Raw genomic sequence first — 21,233 nt, 5'->3', positions numbered from 1 at the left:
CCGTACGGGATCGGAAGGCTGGGGAACTTTTAAATACAGTGGAAGCATTATCAAGCAGAATCACAGATGCTGTTCCCCAAAGCTTAGAGCCTGATGTTCCAAGGGACCCTCCATTTCGTCTGTAGACCTCTAACCATTTTAATGAGAGGTCAGGCAGTTCCTCTGTAAGTGCATTTGGGAAGAGTTTGGGGTTTCAGCCTGCTTTGCCAAGCATGCCAGAGCCAACACAGCTATCTGCACAGACTGACAGGCAGGATGGCTTATTTTAGAAAAAAGAAAAACAAAAATAGAAAAATTATATTTTTACGAAGCAAGGTGTGGTGGGTATTTCAGATGTAAACTTTGTCTGGCAACATGCCCGCGAATTACACCATGAATATACAGAATTTTTGTTGCTGTACTAAATTCACATACGAAGTACATGTGTTGATGAAAAAGTGTGTCCCATTTGTTTTCTGTTAAGATTAGCTTGAGTAAAGATTGTGAAACAGGACCAGGCTTATGGCTGCAGTTCTAATATATAAATAAACGGTATAATAATAACAACTTGGTCCTTTCACAATGTTAAAGATTTTGCAGAACCAGTCATTTTTTTAATTACTGCGGTAAAGCAGGTAACGGATTTTGTTAGAAGCAGCTGTGAATGTACATCCCAAGTCCCTGCCTGGACCTTTGAAAGAGTCTGTTGTGTTGACAGAGCCTGAGGAGCTCAGGAGTCCTGTAGGGATTCTGTTTATGGTAAAAACTGACACAGCTCACTCTACAAAAGACTATTTTCTCTGCTGTTAATTTTTGGCGCTGTTATTTAAACAATGTGAGTTGAATTAATATTTTGGTTTGCTCAAATAGACAGTCTGCATATTTCACAGTCAGAAATAAGAAACTGGTTATCACTGTACCTCCCACATTTGGTGCAGACCTGCTCAGAGTACAGAATTAAATAAGCTTGCTGTGAATTTAAAAGACTGCTATTATTTCAAATTGACTGCGTCTAAATAGGCAGCGAATTAAAGCTCTGTTGCTGAGGCTGCAGCTCAGAGACAGGAAGCTGCTAATGGCGTAGAGCAGCCCAGTGCTTTGTTGTGCTTGCCAGAGCAGCCCCCGTACGGGCTCAGGGCCAGGCCCAGTGACAGCACTGCTGTCTGCATCCCCAGGCCCTGCCAGCAGTCACTCCCAGCCATCTGAGGCAAAGCCATTGGAAGAAATGCTGGGTCACAGTGCAGTTTGACTCATACAGTAATCACAGTCACTACACCTGGAAAGTGTGTTTGTAAAGGTTAAGGTAGTACCAGAAACTTGCATGGAAGGTGTTCGCCAGCTTTTTTTCTTTTTGAAGCCGTCAGGCAGAAGTTGATGGACACCTTACCCTTTTGTAGGTCAAATAACGATGCCAGGTGGCAAACTAGCGTGTTTATTCTGACAGCCAACAAATTGTCCTTCATCTGCAATTACTGCCTTCCCCTCCAGCTTGCAGCCTGTGCAGGTGCCCTGTAATGGCAAGCTGGCTGTAAGTTTAATCAGGTTTGCATTTGTAAGAAAACAGCCTCCCCGCATAGGAGCAAAATTGCTTGATTTGAGACGCTGCAAGTAAAGGATCCCTTCACTGTGAGTTGCTGCTTCACCGAAGTGCCCCTTTGTGCGTCCGCCAGCAGGAACCCCTCACGCCCAGAGACTTCGGGCTGCTGCCTTTTCGCATGTATCTGCAGGCTTTGTTGAACCTTGTCTTTTGCTCTGTAGGTCCGCTACTCTGCTCAGTCGCTGTTTGACTACATGAAGGGGATTCAGAGGGACGCCGGGGAGATGGAACGTTTCGGGGAGACTCTGTTGCAAATCTTCAGAGAAAATCTTCACAATGACCGGTGAGCTGTGATGCTCTGAGCTCTGTTTGTGTGTTTGTGTCTGTGTGTGAGCCTCACATGCTTTTGAACATGTATGTATGTGTGAAAAACATGTTGAAGATGATGCCCTGGCTTGTTTCAGGAAACAGCTGGAACCAAACAGAACAGATGGGCCAAATGGCCTTTTCTCATTTGTCAACTTTCTTATGTTCCTAACTGATGGAAACTTTGTTATGTGTATCCTAAAATATATCTGAAATAGTATAATGGAAAATAGCTTTTGTACCCTCAACAAATAAAACAACAACAAAATAATAATAATAATGTGTGGTTATGAGAAAGATTATTTACAGGAAATGTTGCAGAAAAGATCGACTATCCTATCCTAATTTAGGAAAATGAAACTGAACTACAGAATCTGCCTGGAATTATTGCAGCAGTTAAACGTGTAGCACAGTGCCTGTCTCAGCACTTTGAGATGAAGGATAGTGGGACTCATGGGTGACCTTGTGGATTCCTGATGTCCTGGTGGTGCAGATTAGAGCTCTAACAGCGCAGCGCAGAGGAGAGTGGGGCTCTCTAATAGCGCAGAGGAGAGGAGAGTGGGGCTCTCTAACAGCGCAGAGGAGAGGAGAGTGGGGCTCTCTAACAGCGCAGCGCAGAGGAGAGTGGGGCTCTCTTAACAGCGCAGCGCAGAGGAGAGTGGGGCTCTCTAACAGCGCAGAGGAGAGGAGAGTGGGGCTCTCTAACAGCGCAGCGCAGAGGAGAGGAGAGCGGGGCTCTCTAACAGCGCAGAGGAGAGGAGAGTGGGGCTCTCTAACAGCGCAGAGGAGAGGAGAGTGGGGCTCTCTAACAGCGCAGCACAGAGGAGAGGAGAGTGGGGCTCTCTAACAGCGCAGAGGAGAGTGGGGCTCTCTAACAGCGCAGAGGAGAGGAGAGTGGGGCTCTCTAACAGCGCAGCGCAGAGGAGAGGAGAGTGGGGCTCTCTAACAGCGCAGAGGAGAGGAGAGTGGGGCTCTCTAACAGCGCAGAGGAGAGGAGAGTGGGGCTCTCTAACAGCGCAGAGGAGAGTGGGGCTCTCTAACAGCGCAGAGGAGAGGAGAGTGGGGCTCTCTAACAGCGCAGCACAGAGGAGAGGAGAGTGGGGCTCTCTAACAGCGCAGAGGAGAGTGGGGCTCTCTAACAGCGCAGCGCAGAGGAGAGGAGAGTGGGGCTCTCTAACAGCGCAGAGGAGAGGAGAGTGGGGCTCTCTAACAGCGCAGAGGAGAGTGGGGCTCTCTAACAGCGCAGCGCAGAGGAGAGGAGAGTGGGGCTCTCTAACAGCGCAGAGGAGAGTGGGGCTCTCTAACAGCGCAGAGGAGAGTGGGGCTCTCTAACAGCGCAGCGCAGAGGAGAGGAGAGTGGGGCTCTCTAACAGCGCAGAGGAGAGGAGAGTGGGGCTCTCTAACAGCGCAGAGGAGAGTGGGGCTCTCTAACAGCGCAGCGCAGAGGAGAGGAGAGTGGGGCTCTCTAACAGCGCAGAGGAGAGTGGGGCTCTCTAACAGCGCAGCGTAGAGGAGAGGAGAGTGGGGCTCTCTAACAGCGCAGCGTAGAGGAGAGGAGAGTGGGGCTCTCTAACAGCGCAGAGGAGAGGAGAGGAGAGTGGGGCTCTCTAACAGCGCAGAGGAGAGGAGAGTGGGGCTCTCTAACAGCGCAGAGGAGAGTGGGGCTCTCTAACAGCGCAGAGGAGAGGAGAGTGGGGCTCTCTAACAGCGCAAAGGAGAGCGGGGCTCTCAGTGATACCCTTGTGTTTCCTATGGCAGTGTGTCCATCCCTCTGCTGAAGATGCTGGACCAGATGTTAGCCAATGGTTGTTTTGACATTTTCACAGCAGAAGAAAAGTAAGTCTGTATTTGAATTATATATTTTTTTTTATTAATTTGCTAATGGACATCACCTGCATGCTTTCGAAGGTCAGAACAGACAGGTATGAGTAAAGTGAATTTCTGACTCCACACATACAGTAGATTGGCATACCAACTGGATTTGTTTGTTGGCAAGATTGTTTATTTTTGTTCTTTTGTAAGCATAAGTAAATATTATTCTTGTTTTATATTATAATAGTTTCCAATTAAAAATAATGGTGACATGTTGGATTATCTGAAGATTGCTTCTGTAAAGCTTGTTTATGATATAAAATTGTATTTTCTCAATTTTAAAATACAAGGATTTCAGAGACCTAATCATTAAACCACTGAACCAGTCCAAACAGGGCGTTTTAAAACCCCACATGTTCCTCGTGCCCACAGGGCCAGAGAAGGTGAAACGCTGCCCTCTCACCCCTCCTGCAGCACAGAGCCAGCTCTGTCTCTCCAGATCCCTGGACCACCCTGCCTCTTGTCAGGGTTCGTCTCCTTGAAACGTGTCTCTCCTCTTCTAAGGAAAACATGCTACAGTCAGACACGTGTGCCCCATTCACATTTTAGATGAATGCACGACTGATCTCTTTCCCCAGAGGACCACCTCTGTTTTGATTGTGTTCAAGCTTAAATGGCACATGGAATTTGCCCAATTGCTGTTAGAGGGGAAGGCCATTTGATATATATTGAAAGCAGCACAGGCTGGCTCCATTTGTTTGGGCCATATGTGTCAGGCAGCTGATGGAATGAGAGGCAGCCTGCAGCCACAGGGTGCTGTGTGCAGGGCAGTGCTCTTTAAAGTAATTCCAGATGCATCCAAGAATCAGGCTCTTTGTGCTGTGCTCCGGCCTAATGTCAACATTGTCAAAGGAATTTAAAATGTCAGGTAATGTAGTAGTTTCCAACTTCTTCTGTTTGAAAAAAAGGAAACTGTCAAACTGTGATGTCTTTCAGAGAGAGGGAAAGAGCCGTGTAATGTGGAAACTATTAGCAGATAAAATCAGACAGTGTATGAAGTTACAGGAGTTAATGAAATGATTGTGCAAACAGGGGGCAGTGTTAATTGAATCAAGTCTCATTGTGAGTAACTTAACGAGTCATGAGATTAATTACTTTTAGAAATGTCTCTCATCTGCTGCTCACAACTGTTTGTAGAATCAGAACTAGGCTGGGGACTTTGTGAAAGCCACAACCCTGGTACCTGGCCTAAATTACTGGGCTCTGCAGACAAAGAGAAGGCTGAAGGTTTCCATGTGATTTGCTGATAAAAACTTATTGAAGTTGTTGTAGGGAAAACGAATTCACCACATTCAACTCACTTCTGTAGTTTTGAATCGCCGCTAGAATAGTACTAGACTAATAGTCTAGAGAGGCCATTAGTCATATACGTAGATATACGTAGACATAGATATAGATTAGTCATATACGTAGATCTTGGATGTTGGAACTATTATATGGGAGTGAATATATATAAATATGTGTTTAATAAATATAATATGTTTTGGGTTTTTTTCATCTGGGCTGCGCTGGGGCAAATTCCAGTCAGCTTTGCTCACATGGCAATAAAGTATTGATACTGTATATAGTCTAGAGAGGCCATTAGTCATATACGTAGATATACGTAGACATAGATATAGATTAGTCATATACGTAGATCTTGGATGTTGGAACTATTATATGGGAGTGAATATATATAAATATGTGTTTAATAAATATAATATGTTTTGGGTTTTTTTCATCTGGGCTGCGCTGGGGCAAATTCCAGTCAGCTTTGCTCACATGGCAATAAAGTATTGATACTGTATATATGTGTAGGAAAAAGTGGCAGCTCTTTTTTTTTAAATTGCCATGCAGTTAACAATCCCCTTGGAATGGGATTGAATCTGTGTATTTTTTTTCATTTAAATTCATGTTGTGAGGTAGTGGTCATGATTTGCTATGTTGTATCACACTCTTGCCAACTCTATATGTGGGAAATTGCTGCAGTGTTGCAGTGATTCTGAGTGTTAGAGCAGCTGGGTGTCTAGCTGTCCAGTGACTGGGCACTGTGTCAGTGGTAACTGGTGTCCAGCAATCCCATAAGTGGGCACTGTACTGGGGCCCTGAGGGTACCTGATGTCCACAGGCGATACAGAAGCCTTCCTTGCAGCTCTTTGTCTGTCTCGTCTTGCAGTCACAGGTTCTGTGCTGACCTGCTTGCACTCTGTAAAGAAGAGATAAAGAAATCCAAGGACGTCCAAAAGCTGAGGTCCAGCATTGCTGTGTGAGTATTTTTGTCATCCTGAGATCACTTTAACATGAAAGAACTGTACTTTTGAAGGCAGTTATATGTTTGTATATCCTGGATCTTCTGTGTTATCCCCCTTGAATATTTGAATTAAAAGAGTTTTAATCCTTAACAATTCGGCCCCACGACAGAGGCTGTAACACAGCCCTAAAACAGCCCACACATTCACTGTGCCTCATTGTGTGATTAGAGAACATTTGACTGTAAGCAGCTGGAGGTCTTTGATAAGTGGTCTGAGCCGGTTTGTTTGTAGGGTGCAAATAAGTCTCAGCAACACATCCCACCGCAGCTGCTGTGCCTGAACACAGGTTCCTCATCACTATTTCTTTTCTTCAGGTTCTGTGGGCTGATCCAGTTCCAGGGGGACATCAGGAAGAAGGTTCTGTTCCAGCTGCTGATGCTGCTGTGCCACCCCTTCCCTGTGGTGAGTCTCCTGTAACTGTGTGTTCAGTGGGCCACTTTGAGACAGGATAGGATTCTAAAACTGCCCTTAAATTGAAAGATTTTAATGTCTATTTTTTAACACAATTTTAGTTTTGTACAGTTTTAGAATGCCATCCTGTCTCAAAGTGGCCCACCAAACACGAAGCCATAAGGTCCCCCTAGTCAAGGGGGCATCGTGCAGCATAGGCCACAGGCTGGCAGAGAAGATTGATGAGAAGAGACAGGTGGCAGGTGTGGTGAATCAGGGTTTCACCGGCCGGTCTGTTGTTGTTCTGAAAAAGCCTTGGGGACTCAACTGCTATGACACAGCTGATCAGCCCATGTTGCATCTGATGACTTTGATTGACCTCTTTCGCTGTCCTGGTGTTGGTCTGCAGGCTTCTGCTTATGTAGCCGCTTTTGATCTGGATCAAAGAGCTCCAAGAAGTCCAATAGAAGACAGCAGCTAGACAACCTCGAGCTGGAGGTCATACAAGCACAAAGGGTGGCATGGCCTCCTCTCCTCTGCCACCTAGCCTGCGCCAAGCACTGCAGCTGTACGAGCCTGCAGCTCTGGTCCTACGGGTCTTTAAGCATCTTTGAACAGTCAATGAGCACAAATTCAAAACATGGAACCTCCTAATGATGAACAAATATTTGTTCTTTTCACTGTCATTGGTGACAGAGCATCAGCACTCAATAAGTGTTGGCAGGGCTCCTTTCTAATCAGATGTCAGCCATACTTGTATTTCATATTTGTTGTTTTTCATTCTCATTTATCTACATCAACATTTATCTCCATGTTAAGACACAGCTTTAATGCTGCCTTTAGTGCTTACACAGGGCACAGCCAAGAGCTCTGTTTTCACTGAAAACAAGGATGATTGTGTCTGTAGTTTAAGGCAAGAGGGTGTATGTAGAATCCCAGCTGCGTTTCAACTATTTTGATGTACTGTACTGTACAGACAAACAATTGTTATTGACAGAAAAAATACAGACAAGTTCATCACGCTGTCTGCTTTGTCTTCAATCCTGCTGGAACGCCGCACAGCTGCGGCCCTGTTCTCACTGCTGTGGTGCCAACAGCAACACCAGTGAGAGGAAGTGATGTCAGCTGTCTGGGTCCGTCCTGAGTGAGGGCCCACTCTCGCGCTCCACTGTCTGTGAGCCCAGCAGCAGCACAGCATCCCCAGCTCTTTCTTTTCATCTGAAGTATGCAGACAAATAATACAAATAATGCGTTTTGTTCTAACAGTTCTCACTAGCACTGAAACAATGCAACAAACACATATACCAGGCACATCTCCAAGGTTATGAGTAACAACAGCTGGCTGATCTGAGCCATCCAGCCTAGCTGTAAAAATTAGGGTTCTTGTATTATTTTCACTTAATAATTCCAGTGCTTTACGTTTGCTGTACAGTTCCTGAAATGGTTATATTGCTGCAAACGTCACTGCTAAGTGTCAATATTTCAAGGTGAAATGTTCTACTATACTGTACTTCAGTGTAACAAGGCATTTCTGCAGGTGCTCATGATGAAGGAGTGTGGATTGCACCTCTCAGTACTGAATTGTTCCCCCTGATGGTCCCCACAGATCCGCAAGACCACCGCCAGTGAGGTGTACGAGATGCTGTTGACCTATGATGATGTCATCGATCCAGCAGTGATGGACGAGGTCATGACCTTGCTTAGCGACACAAACTGGTGAGTGGCCCACAGGACGGGGAGAGACACACACATGGACTGAGGTTTATCTTGGTCACTCTGCACGATTTCACACTTTTGTCATGTTTACTTCTGGGTAATTTTGAATTCAACAATTTTATATTTGTTTTCACACAGTCCAATTGTAAGTAACCAAATCTTGCATTTATGTGATTTGAAGCCGCAGCTGTGCTATGAGCAGGGATTTTGGGGGAGATCTAAGTGATCTCAGTCATTAAAGACTGCACCAGTCTTTACTTTAAACCAGACATAAAAAACTCACACTTTTGCTTCTAATAAACTTCTAATAAAGATGGCATGTAATGACAGTGATGGCCTGTGCTAATTCATAAGTCACAGACACAGTGTTAAGAATAGCTGAAACCTTGATGCTTGATGCTGCTGGAGCTATAGGCCAGTCGTACTGCAGAGGCACTCAGCAGATAAACAGTCCATCTTCCACAGCCTAGTGTCTCTGCCCTTGCTGCTGGCTCGCTGGTGAAAATACATACATCAAACTGGAAGAGACTTTTTCGTTTGCCATGCGTTGTGACATAACGATAAACGTATCTGGATTACTGAGACATTCACACCTCTTAAGGAATATAAATGAAAGTGTGTCTGTTTGCAATGTAGTCTATAAACAGGGGTTGGTCTGACCATGATGGTATGTCTTGAAACTGTGTCTCTCTAGATTTGCAAGAGAAAAATATGCAGTATCCAGGAAACATCTTGTTAGCAAATAATTCTAAATGTTTTACGGCTGTAAGCATCATTCTTGATGAAAATATTGCAGCCTGCTCATAATTATGCTTGGATGTACAGTCCTGCAGTTCCTGAAAGTGACTCGTATTCAGAGATCTCAAAGCAGGGGGAGGTTCTCTTAGTGCCTCATCCAGAAGATTGCATTGCCCTTTTTCTCAGAATGACTGTTGTATTGTATCAGGGTGGATGGGAAAAGCAGTGTATTAAAGCTGTATTGAGCTATAAATTTCAAAATTCATGTTGCCATCTTTGTTTCTGTTCAGGGAGAGCAATTTGGCCACAGTGCGGACTCACAGGAATCAGCTCTGCGATTTGTTGGGAGTCCAGAAGCCCTGTGTAGTTGCCAAGGTAACAGCCTCAGAGCCGTCAGTCAGGAGAAAAGGCCCATTTCCCTTTTCCCTGAAGAACACAAAGCAGTGAAGGGCCAGTCCCAGGGAAGGGCTTTCTCGTGTCACTCTAATTTCCTGGTGAAAAAAGGAAAACAAAGAAAGTGACCATGACTGTGAATACACACACTTTGCACAGAAGGAGCAGGAGATTTCCTGGCTAAAGCTGAGACACTTGTTTCTGCTTCTGTTTGCATGATTGTCTTATATGTGAAGCTCCCTGTTTTTCAAATGACAGATAAATAAATGGGTGACCGTAATATTATTTGAGCCGTGTGTGTGTGAACGCCAGGCACGTCGAGGTGCAGCTCTGGTGCAGGCCTCAATGGGTCGCTGTGTAAAACTCCAAATTGAAGCCAGATGCGTGTCCAGCAGCCGCTGGGCCAGCTCCTACACTTCCTCTAGGTGCTCAGTCATCTCCGCAACTGCAAGAGACATACTGGCATTTAGAACTGAGGCAGCCTTTCACAAACGATTGCACAGCACAGAATTATACCTATAACACTGGAGCAGGTGAGGTCCCTGACTTATCAGAAATGCTTCTCACATACTGTACTATAAACACAATGTCTTTTGCTTCCGAAATGATCAGCTATCAAGCCAGAACAATAACAAGTGGCTTCATCCTACACTGTGTGTCTGTCTTTGCAGAGCCCAGCTGAGTAAGCAGTCTCTACATTCAGAAGAAGAGCTGTGGGCCGTACCGATGTCTGCAAGAAATGTCTAATGTAGTTTGTACCACTTATCTAGTCGTCTGTCAGTGTCTCTTACTGAATAACTTAAATATGGGAAATGAACTGATTGAAGCACTACCAATAAAGTGTTTTCAGAAATAACCAAATGGTATTTTCCTTTAATTTCTCACATTAAGGATAATTAATTTGTTAAAGCAGAAGCAGGTCGATGACACAACACAGGTATGGACTGTTTATCTAGAGTGACAGAACAGGAGTGGAGTGTCCAGATTAAGAGAACAGGTGTGAACTATTAAGTACACAAGTCAGAAGAAGAGTGGACGGTCCAGTGCAAGAGACATAACGGGAGTGGACAGTCCAGTGCAAGAGAAGATAAATAGACTGTCCAGTGTCACAGACAAATCAGGAGTGGACTGTCCAGTGTAAAAGTCAGGAATGGACTGTCCAGATTTCTCTTTAAAATGTTTAGACGTTTGTACTTCAATATTTAAGACCACAGTGGTAGTTTGTCTATATTTTACCTTAAGACTGGGGCATAATTTACAGCAAACTATAAGAAAGTATCTTTTTGTTTTTCACATTTAACTTGTAGATAACTTGCAAATAAATGTAGAGTCTACATCTGCAGTTTGTCCATGAGAACTGTCCCCAGTCCACAGCCTTGTGTGACCTGCATGCGCATGACACATTCGCCACTAGAGGGCGCACCAACCTCACGAAGTTTTGATTAAACTGTCACATGACTTCACATTTTTAGTATACATTTGGAAGTTGACTCATTGTCAGGTGTACAACATTCATTAATTAAATGCAAATGATTGGGTTTATGAGCTACATATTCACATTCCAGCACCTTTTAAATATTCAAAAAATCATCTATTCCTGAGTAATCGAAAAAAGGTTGTAGTATTTTGCCGGTTTCTGTAACTCTTCAGTGGCTCTATTAAGCAGTCTATGGAAGTGATGTGGGATTCAGTCACACACCAGGATTACACTAAATGGGATAAACACCCCATAGAAGCCTTGTACACAGAGTTCTGTAAAACATCCTCCATATGCAGAGAAAAACTCCTAACAATGTGTGCAGGGCTGCATTATGGCAATACCCATTATTAATCAGCATACAGAAGAGAGCAATATAATATTGGCTACACCTGAGAAAGTGACCAGGATTCTTACAACCACAAGACCCTGCTGAGCCCAGAGAAGAGACCCTCAGCCAGCTGGTCCTGAAGCACATTAACACCAGCCAACATCAGGACATCACAGCTAAAACAATACAAATCGAAGTTAGCCAAACAACTCTACCTTACCCACTGGGACACACGCAACATAAAACTTGAAAGACACTAGCTGTGTATCCGACCAGGGTAAGAGACAGCAAAGAGAAACAGAACCTGACAAAGTACAGGCTGAGTGACCACAACCTGGCCATTGAAACTGGACACAGACAGACCTGGCTGTCCAGAGAGGACAGGCTCTGAGACCACAGCCTTGACACAGACACTGGACACAGGCAGACCTGGCTGTCCAGAGAGGACAGGCTGTTATCCCTCAGCCAACAGGAAGAAGCAGAGACAGTGATGCGCTTTCTGCTGCACTATGATAAATACTCTGGGATTTAACATTCTTGCATTAAATACCTAATCAAACGCCAGAATTCCAACCTGACAGAATCAGAGCTACGATCTGTACTTCCAATCCTGCTGGGGGAGGAAACTCAACAGAGCTGCAGTCCAGAGTGTGATCTCCTGTCAGCCTGAGGACCACCGAACCTGCCTCTCAGTAATGTTTAATGTTTTATTTTATGTATGAAGCTGTCCAATAACATGTTCGTACTGTAAATGTTGTGTGAATTGTATCTGCATTGGCAACACAATAATTCATCGGTCAGGCCAATAAAGCCTGTTGAATTTGGATCTGAATTATTGAACAGGTGAACAGAATCAACTGGAGCCGTGGGAAAATAGGAGCAACATACGTACCTGGGTCACCACACTGATACAGCGTATAAATAGTTTGACTGGTGTTACATAAGCCGGCATACAAATCCAATATTCAACAGTGTAACTAAATATGAACACCCCGCACTGCTGCTGCAGCAGTCTCCGACGGCGTGACTGACACCTGTGAGAGCCAGTAGGAAAGCGCACAAGCCCTCACGCTGGCCAATGACGGCGCCGGGGGACGGGGCTGCGCTCCTGCAAATGAATGGCGGAAGTTAGTTGCTGTGTTGTATTACTGTTTGGAAACAGAGTCAAAAAGACTGTGGGAGGAAATATTATAGCGTTTAAATGAAAGTAATGTTTTTTTGATAACGATTACAAAAATTACACGGCTTTGATTACAGCATCAGCGTTAAAAGGCGTGATTATAACAGTTGAAATGTTTTCCATATTTCCTTAGGATATTAAATCCGTCTTATTAGTTTATCGTAAGGTACACCAAAGAACACTTTGCCCGTTACTACCAGATTACACCAGAGAGTACAAACTGCTCCAACAGCATCGCTCCTTTGTGTGAATTATGGAAGTGTTTAAATGTCAGAGACGATGAGGGGAAACGCAGGCAGCTCGCCTCAAGCTGACGAGGGCGGCATGGATGAGGATGTCCTCCCGGCTAAGCGACAGGCTCTCTCCCGGCGAAACCTAGGCAGATCCGGGGACGGGCTCCGTCCTGTAGACGTGGTAAGATCTGGGACCGGCCGGCATCCAGCTGTAGTGAAACAGTGTCCCCGTTATCTGAGCATGAGCAGGTTCCAAGTACAGAGTAATTGTAGCCAACCGCCGCCTGAATCTGAAGGCCTCGATATCAATGGGTGTTTGCAGTGTCGATCCCCCCTTTTAATCACCTATTTCTTATGAAAATGGCATTATCGGGTATATATAGTCACGGTGGCAGTCGATCTGCGTACGAAGACCGGGACTGCCGGGACAAAGCTGCGCTTTTCTAGGGGACAGTCGGAGAGTCGGGTTCCTGAGACACAATTCAATTCAATTCAAGGTGCTTTATTGGCATGACGGATGGGTACAATCAGTGTTGCCAAAACAAACAAGAATAAAATTAACATGAAACAAAGCAAAAATAAAGATAAAATTAAAATGTACATTTACAACAGAGACATATCATACAATATTTACATATACTGTAAACATATGGAGCATTATTGGGAGACAGACTCACTGTCCCTCATGCTGTGAGACACACTCTGCTCTTCTCACGCCTCCGTTTCTATTTTACCATCTCTTACAGTCCATCATACTGCCTGTTCACAATGCGGCCTGCTGGCTGGACGAGTGTCTGAGATCCGTCTTGGAGCAGGACTTTCAGGGAACTATGGAGCTGTCTGTTTTCAATGATGCCAGTAAGGTACAGCACTGGTCATGCAGTTCATGTTGCATGAAGAAACTTGCTGTTTATTTCATTATCCCAGGTGGGGCACTGACTGTAATGGATCCCTGGTCTGTGTCGGAAACAAATCGCTTTAATGCACATTTCTGGTTATTTACTGACTTTTCCGCAATGTTTTGCAACAGTTAAAACCAAGATGGCTATTCAGTAGTACTAAACTGAGAGGACTGTACTGCATTAAACTGATTACCGTAGGGTGACCATATTTTGGTTTTCAAAAAAGAGGATGAGGGGGGGGATAATCGGCACTTGACAGATGCCTCCAAAGTAATGAATCTTTATTAATTTTTCTAATCAAAATATCAATTTAAACTCTCTCGTTTTATTAAACTTAATAGTAAACTTTTAAACAGTTGCAGGGTTGCTGTTTCTCTTCCATAATGGCAAACAAGGAAAAAACAAAAATATAGCCCTATTTTAAACTTAGTTTTTTTGTTTCATTTATACACAACAAAAGTCGTAATATCTGAGGAAAAAAAGAAGACGTCATAACTAAGGAGAAGTCCTCATTGGTTGCAAAAAAGATCAATTGTAACGAAACATTTGGAAAAATAATGAAACAAGTTAAACAGTGTTATTTCTCATGGCCATAAAAAGCAGCCACACACATAAAACCCGGACAATTTTGGGAATTTTATCAATCCCGGTCGGACCGATATTTTAGGTCTCAAAAAGAGGACATGTCTGGGGAAAAAGAGGACGTCTGGTCAACCTTGCTCAATGCAAAAAAGAAAAGAAGGGAATGATTAGATTTTAGTCTCATTTCTAGAAGGTATAAGCCAGAAGATCTGCAAAATATTTTCTTGTGTCTTCAATTAAGTTCAGGTGAGATTATGTTAAGAGAAGTAATCCTTAGCCATAATTGTTCTGTCTTCCCCTGTTCTATACTGCTGTAAGTGTCGTCTTACATCCTTCCTTTATTGTCCCTAAGGTGAAAATCGCGTTGCAGACAGGTAAAAGATGTAACATAATGCATTTAACACAACATGAATCCATTAACAACAAAAAAACATACACACGAAAAATAAAATCACAAGCTTTAAATAATCCTCGCAATCCAAAACTAGATAAATAAAGAGGTTGGTCATCAGAGAGATAGATGCATATAATACATCTATGATGAACATAAAAAAGTGTCAGCAGTGTCTCCCAATCTCAGCAGCCCAGTGCATCTGTGTTGTAGGAGGCCAGGTGTGAAGATGCTCGCCTGGAATTCTCCCATCTTCTGTTTAATGTCCCTATAAATTATAATTTGTTGACTTTAACTTTATGGATTTCTGGCACCTCCTCATATCAATAAGCAGAAAAAGGATTTTAATTCCAATTTGACTGAAAGAGCGCTCTGCAAAAAGAAACATGAAATAGCTCATTGGGCTTTCGCAATGATGCTAAGAGATGTTTTGGCATAAATAATACACTGTTTAAAACTAAAATTCCCCATGATAAATTGCACTTTAACTGCAACACAGTGTGGGCAGATGAACATAATTACAGTGTGTTATCGGCTGAAGAAAATAACCAAGCACTTGTTCTGAGGGACGCTTAGCTGAGATGCTGTTTGTGTTCCCCACAGGATGACTCACAAGCCATTATTGAGAAATGGACGGCCAGCCTGGAGCGCAGAGGGATTTCCACTGTGGTTTCAGGACACCACTCCCTTCTGCCCAGAGGAGGTTAGTGCCAGTGCTGGACTTTCTAGGACAGAGCTGGGGTCAACAGTGCTGCAGATTTGTTACTTTGTGTTCCTACGTCTGTGCCTGTTAGACAAGAATCGTTGGTAGAAACATGATTACGGAATATCTGGCTCAGTTAGGTATGAAATGCAACACTACTCCACATGTAGCCGAGCCTCAGAGGAAAGGTCTTGCATCTACACCTGAACTCAGGCTCACGGCAGACGCAGTGGAAATGCAGCGTAAGAGACCAAGCCTTGACGAGTCACATACATCGAGCCATGTTTCATAGAGGAAGTTAGCTACCTGGCAAAGTATTTTCTTAGTAAAACACAAACTGTTTTGTTTGATTAAAAAAAAAAAGGTGCTACATTTGAAATTTCAGTCCATGGTATTTTGGAGACAGAATTAGCTGATTTTTATTTGATAAAAGCTGCTAGGTAAAAAATCTTGCTTGATGTCTCTCAGGTCCATTAGACAAGCGGTATTAATGATGCATCCAGACCTCAACCCAGGCCTCATGCCTGTTCCTGAAGATTTTGTAGTTCCTTTTGTATCTTACTATTCTCAACATTGGCTCAAGGGCTGTGAATCCAAGTTAAGGTGTTTTTTTAGGCTTAGATCCACTCTTTTCCTGAGGTCTTAAATTAAACAACATGGCTGAATAGCTTGTTCCACACTTCTGCAGCCCTTTGTGTAAAAAACGATCTAAGTGCTGGTCCCCCATAGTTCCTACTTGCTTCCTCTGATCCATGGTTGGTTCGGAAGAAGTCCACAGGGACTGTTCTAGATGGCCTCCTGGTGGCAGCCATTGAGGACTGAAGTTGGGGATCTCTGTTTAAGCTGTTAATGTTTTAATAAAATAACAGCAGCCTGGAAACTCTGCAGAGAGCATGTGAGTGCTGGCTCAGGGTTTTCCTGCAGAGCTACAGCACAGGCACACAATCCTAGTTTTGTTTCTGAACCTGACTGCTGTCCACAGTGACAGGGCAGACCACACAAAAGTTTCACAGGAAAGAAAGGACTTAGGATCTTACACGGTACTTCGGTCGTATCTGCCCCCAACGTTTGTTTCTTGTGTTTTCCAGGGTGTTTATTTTACTAAAACCCAAAGCTTTTAAGTGAGAGTACATAAACCTGTTCTTAATGAGTCCCTGAAGGAATACATTCCTTCATTATTAATTAAAAAAAAAGCTGGAATAAAATGGAAACCTTGCTACAGTACTTGGAGAGTGAAAGAATGTTAATAATTCACCAGGGCTGAGATCTGTACTTGGTAGCCATGGCGATATGCTGCATTCACAATGAAGCTCTTTTTGAGCACAAGGCCCCTGGCTGGGTCGTTGGCTCTCTCTGGTATAATATTAGGACAGCTCTCCTTGCTCCTTCCAATATGCTGCTTATTATGGGAACCATGACACAGATTAAATGGTCTCCATGGTGATCCTGTTTTATGTACAGATTATGGAGAAAAATGGTATTTTAATAAAGCAAAAAGACAAGGATTGTATGTATTTAAACCTCTTGGCAGGTGCCTGCTTGCAGTCACTGAAGAACAGTGAGTCTTCTCTTAAAGACACATGCAGGGTGAAGTCCCCTTCAGTGAGTGGAAGACTCCTTCTTTTCTGTTGAAAGTAATATTCAGAATCAAGCTGTTAAACTCTGCTACATTTGGGCCTGCAGCACAGGTTGCTGTCCAGTCTACAGTCCCTCATCTCTTCTGGATCTGTGAAATTCTCCTTCCCCTGTTTACAGTTTATTTCATTTCATTCATTCTGCAGCTCAAGATTTTCATGGCCTCGAGTGCCCCAAACTGAAGTGTCCAGTTGAGGAATTATATCTGATGTCTGTGTTGGCTGGCTCTGCACAGCCACTGCTGAAGCAGCTCAGGTCAGAAGTGGGCTTTTAGGATAACGTCTCTTCCCGATTTTCTCTTACCAGTTGGTTATGCAAAGAACCAGGCAGTGGCTGAGAGCAGAGGAGAGAATCTGTGCTTCCTTGATGCGGTGAGTAGAGAGTTTGAAGTAGCTGGAGGTTCCCAGAACTTCAGAATCATACTCAATGCAGTATTCTCCCTATCACTGGAAGACCTGGGAAGCTGTCTCATACTCAGCATAGAAGGGCTTAGTAACATCCCGAGTGCACAGCAATTAAGTTTACAGGACATAAATTATTTTTTGCTCTATCCCCATCACTGAGCTTTTCAGCTTCCCATACAAGAAATCCCAAAGAAGCTTTATTTCTTTTATTGTTATTCCCCTCCTTTGTGTGAATATAATCATTGCATGAAGCAATAAAGAACAGATTTGTATATTGGTCATAATAGCAGATGCATCTTCATTATGCTTTTGTAAAAGAAAGGTCTCCTAATAAATCAGCAGACTGAGATGATCTGTGGCATGTGTGAAGGAGATGGGGTGAACTCTCTGAGTCTCTTCCGAGTGAACTGCAATGCGTGCTGGGAGCTCACACTGGGTCAGTCTAGAGGTTGCTGTCCTGTTGAGCTTCCAGTTCATGGGAAGTTTTAGGGATTGCTTTATACTATTAGCCCCTCAATGCCCACCAGCTGTTGACCTTCAGTAAACTTATATAACTGGACAGAAGAGGCCCTTTGGGAGCTTCTGAGGACTGGGTGTGGAGATTCCTGAAGTGAGGACACTTCCAAGGGACAGAGGGTGTGTTTGCGTGTGCAACAGCGGCCCAGTGGGGCATGTCAGCTTTGCACAGCACACTTGTGGTCATCACATAGACCATTTGGAAACACTTTGTTTGTCTTCAAGTACGCAGGGAGATGCAATCATGCACAGGGAATCAGATAGCAAATCGCTTATTGTGTAACTCAACTAAGATTTATTTCCTGGACTGTGAAAGGGCTGACAGTGCCAGGAACTGTTCAGCTCTGAAGTCTGATTTGACCTGCTTCACGTTTTCATACTGTACTGTGGAGTGACCTGCAGAAATTTATACCCCAAGAACATTACAGTTGTGGTTTTCAGATCAAATTTGATTATTGAATGTGCAGTGTGTGAAATAGCAAAAATTTAGTAAATTAATGAGTGCCTTTCCTTATACACACATGAAATCAGATAAGACAATAGATTATCTGAAGAGGAATGGGTAAAGGTTTATTCCATGCTGAAAGGAAAATAAAAGAAACATGATGTTTCGGGCTGTGGAGCCTTCTTCAGGTGTGTGAAACTTTGTGTCTCTTTTTTTTCCTCTTTCAGCATGGAATAAACCTTTACCTGTTCCTTTGCAGACTACGCATGCTGACCCAGCTCCCTACTCAAACTTCTTCATTATCTGAAGAGCCTGGGGTATTCTGACATTAGTTTGTGCTGAATAATTAATCCTTCTGCAGCATCAACTGAATCAAATATTATTACGCTTATATATTTAAAAGTGTGATATTCATAGCCCTGGCAGTCTTAAATCGTGCTAAAGCAACTTGTTTTTTGGACTGAAATCAGTCTGTTTAGTAAAACAGAAATCTCTCAGTACTTAATACAGATCATGGCCAAAATCTTAACTGGTGATTATAAGGGTCAGCGCTCCAGCCCCAGGGGCAGAGCAGGTGACGTTGGAAGTGTTACTGTCTCCTCCAGCTGTGAATCTGGTGATGTCTCGCTGAGACATGTTGTGCTGCTTTGCTCTTGTTTGTGTAACATTCACACCTTGTTATTCTTGGCGCAATGAGTTCTCCTTTGCTACCGGCTGAAGGCATTCAGCTGTTGGAGGAGCAGAGGGGTGTCTGGGAGAGATGGGAGAGTCTGGGAGAGCCTGATAGAGAGAGAGGGCTGGGCCAGGGTCGCTAGCCTTAACCACTCCAGAGCGCAGAGGGACCCCGGTCCAGGATCAGCTAGAAATCTTAGAGGAAAACGTCCTTCATCTCTTACCCACAATTCCTTTGAATGTATCATTAATAATTAGGTTTTCAGAAAATGTAGGTGTTCATCTTTTAATAACATGGTGTAAATGATTTCCAGTTGGAGGGCTCAGAGATCACATTTTATTGAATGATTATTGATTAAAATATTTAACTGTGTTCTATACAATAACTGACAACACCCCCAAGTTTTCACTAAAACTCCCCTTTTCATTATTGTTTTGACATCACTATCGCGTCCCTCTTGCCCACCGGGCTCGCTGCTAAGAGTGCCAGCTGAACCCCAGCTGCTTCCCAGGATAGGAGGACGCCCAGCTCTGTGTCTGTGTACTGCACAGGTGGTGTCACCTTCAGCACTTCCTTTGTTGTCAAACTGTAGTGTTCCTGTGTTTCTAATCATTTTTTAAAGTTTTATTTTATCTCTGGCCTCACCTGTAATGTTTGCAGCTATTCCTAATCTTCCCTTTCAAGATGTGCAATTTTAGGGATGTTGTCTAAGCCTTAGGAATTTAGGAGGCTTTGTTTACCACTAAGTGTGATGTCTTCTGTATTGTTTAGCTTTACATTTTTTGTCAATGAGAATAATAAAATTCTTACAGACCTCCTACTGTTCACTAGATAGCCTTCCCTTTGCAATAGCGTGCTGCATTTTGTGTTGGAAGTATGCTTGATAATTCTAGAAAAAAGTCAGAATGCACTACCTACCATTTGACATCATCTGTGTGATTCTGATGTTCCTGGTGAGAGAAACATAGAACTGCACTTACCAATGAGCATGTTGTCTCCCTGAGTGGTACATTAATGTTGGTCCATGGTAGCTTGTCTCTGTTATTGTGAATATAATTGTTTCTTTTCACATTACCAAGGATTTACATTTTTCAAGTACTCAAATTTTCTGAAAGACCCACCAAATCGCTTGGATTTGCTGTCTTTTTATACAGTGCCCCGTTGTATAAAAGCATTTTGTTGTATGAAAGCATGCAGTCTTTGAAGAAGCAGCTAATATTCATTATTCACACAAGCTACGCCACTCATGCAAAACAAAATGCAAAAAAAACGAGTACTTAGATAAGGGAAAAGGTAAATGACTGATTGCGTACAGTAAGTGGTCAGTCCATGTGTGTCTGAATACCTCTGAGGGCTAAAGACGCTTTTCTCCTGAGCCCCCTGCTGGCCACACTTCCCTGGGCTCATTGCCACTGAGCTCCCTGTCACCTGAAGAAGGCTCCATGGCCACAACGTTGTTTTCTTTCTTCTCTTTTCAGCTTGAAATAAACCTATTACTTGTTCCTTTACTATCTCCTCATTATTCCTTATCTGAGTAAATGAGGCTTAAGTGGTTAACATCTCTGAGTAACAGGAGACCAAAAAAAGTTTTTTGTCCAAAAAGACAGCAATCTTTTCATTTTTTTTTAAGTAAACCAATGGCGAAAGGGACAGTTTTTTTAGTTTTTATTTTTGTATTCAGAGCTCAAAAGTTAATCTGGACCCTGAGCGGAAAGGCTCTCGGCCAGTTTAAAAAATAAGATTTGTTTTTATTTCTGGAACTCGAAGCGAGGAGACGAGCTCCTCCTGCTCTGGAGCAGCTGCCCACAGCTGGGCCGCAGATGTCGTGCCGCAGAGACACCGAGCGCAGCTGAGCGTGTGGGCGGATGGCTGGGAAGGGGTTAATTATTCCCAGACTCGGCTGTTGCACATTCACACTCAAGAGCAGACTTGCTCAGAGGATTCAGGGTTGAAATGTTTTTTGTGCAACTGTGCTTTGCCTAACAACTCCGGCTCATTTTGTCACAGCAGACCCAGTCGGAGAACTTCATGAACTTCCAGATAAAGGGCTCTTTCATATGACAGTATCCACAGTGACAGATGGAAGATAAAAGATCAGTTTAAGTGAAGTCCATCTGACATTAATCTTGTAAACACTGTATTGGGTTTTGATGCAATATTGACAAAGTTAGTCTTGTTCCAGTAGAAATGATGCAAAACATAGCATCTACTTTTTATTGGAGGCTTATCAATTTCTATACCTTATTTACATCTAAAATGTGTTTCTTGTTTTGCTGGTTTGAACATCTCACTGTAGTATACCTTGGGAGAATTTATTTGACAAACTTTACAATGGTTTGTTTAAAGTCATACTCCCCAGTCCTCAAAAAAGACAATCAATTACTCATCTTCCAGCAACTGCAAATGATTGCAAAAGCTTACAGCCACGGGAATATGAATAGAAACAGTATAATTATCATAATCACAGCTGACACAGCCA

At 43.4% G+C, this 21,233-nt stretch overlaps 2 protein-coding genes across 3 annotated transcripts in view; both read left to right on the top strand.

The window, feature by feature from the left end:
- tbcd (tubulin folding cofactor D) overlaps window positions 1-10,138 on the top strand; it is a 55,792-nt gene extending 45,654 nt beyond the window's left edge. The window contains exons 33-39 of the mRNA XM_088926799.1: window positions 1,738-1,859; window positions 3,641-3,718; window positions 5,910-5,999; window positions 6,360-6,447; window positions 8,042-8,151; window positions 9,180-9,264; window positions 9,954-10,138. Of these exons, the coding sequence (XP_088782925.1) occupies window positions 1,738-1,859; window positions 3,641-3,718; window positions 5,910-5,999; window positions 6,360-6,447; window positions 8,042-8,151; window positions 9,180-9,264; window positions 9,954-9,968 (588 nt within the window). The 3' untranslated portion in view covers window positions 9,969-10,138. The remainder of the gene's footprint in view (window positions 1-1,737; window positions 1,860-3,640; window positions 3,719-5,909; window positions 6,000-6,359; window positions 6,448-8,041; window positions 8,152-9,179; window positions 9,265-9,953) is intronic.
- Window positions 10,139-12,167: 2,029 nt separating this feature from the next.
- qtgal (queuosine-tRNA galactosyltransferase) overlaps window positions 12,168-21,233 on the top strand; it is a 68,435-nt gene continuing 59,369 nt past the window's right edge. Inside the window, exons 1-4 of one of the 2 annotated variants that reach the window (XM_088927815.1) lie at window positions 12,168-12,684; window positions 13,250-13,366; window positions 14,982-15,081; window positions 17,023-17,087. In XM_088927815.1, the coding sequence (XP_088783941.1) occupies window positions 12,538-12,684; window positions 13,250-13,366; window positions 14,982-15,081; window positions 17,023-17,087 (429 nt within the window). In that variant the 5' untranslated portion in view covers window positions 12,168-12,537. The remainder of the gene's footprint in view (window positions 12,685-13,249; window positions 13,367-14,981; window positions 15,082-17,022; window positions 17,088-21,233) is intronic. The other variant, XM_088927816.1, reaches the window with a different exon arrangement.

This window comes from Atractosteus spatula, chromosome 11, assembly GCF_055471065.1.
Source record: "Atractosteus spatula isolate fAtrSpa1 chromosome 11, fAtrSpa1.hap1, whole genome shotgun sequence".
Taxonomy (NCBI): domain Eukaryota; kingdom Metazoa; phylum Chordata; class Actinopteri; order Semionotiformes; family Lepisosteidae; genus Atractosteus; species Atractosteus spatula.
The sequence above is the reverse complement of the archived record's forward strand: the minus strand, read 5'-3'. Positions and strand labels throughout refer to the sequence as shown.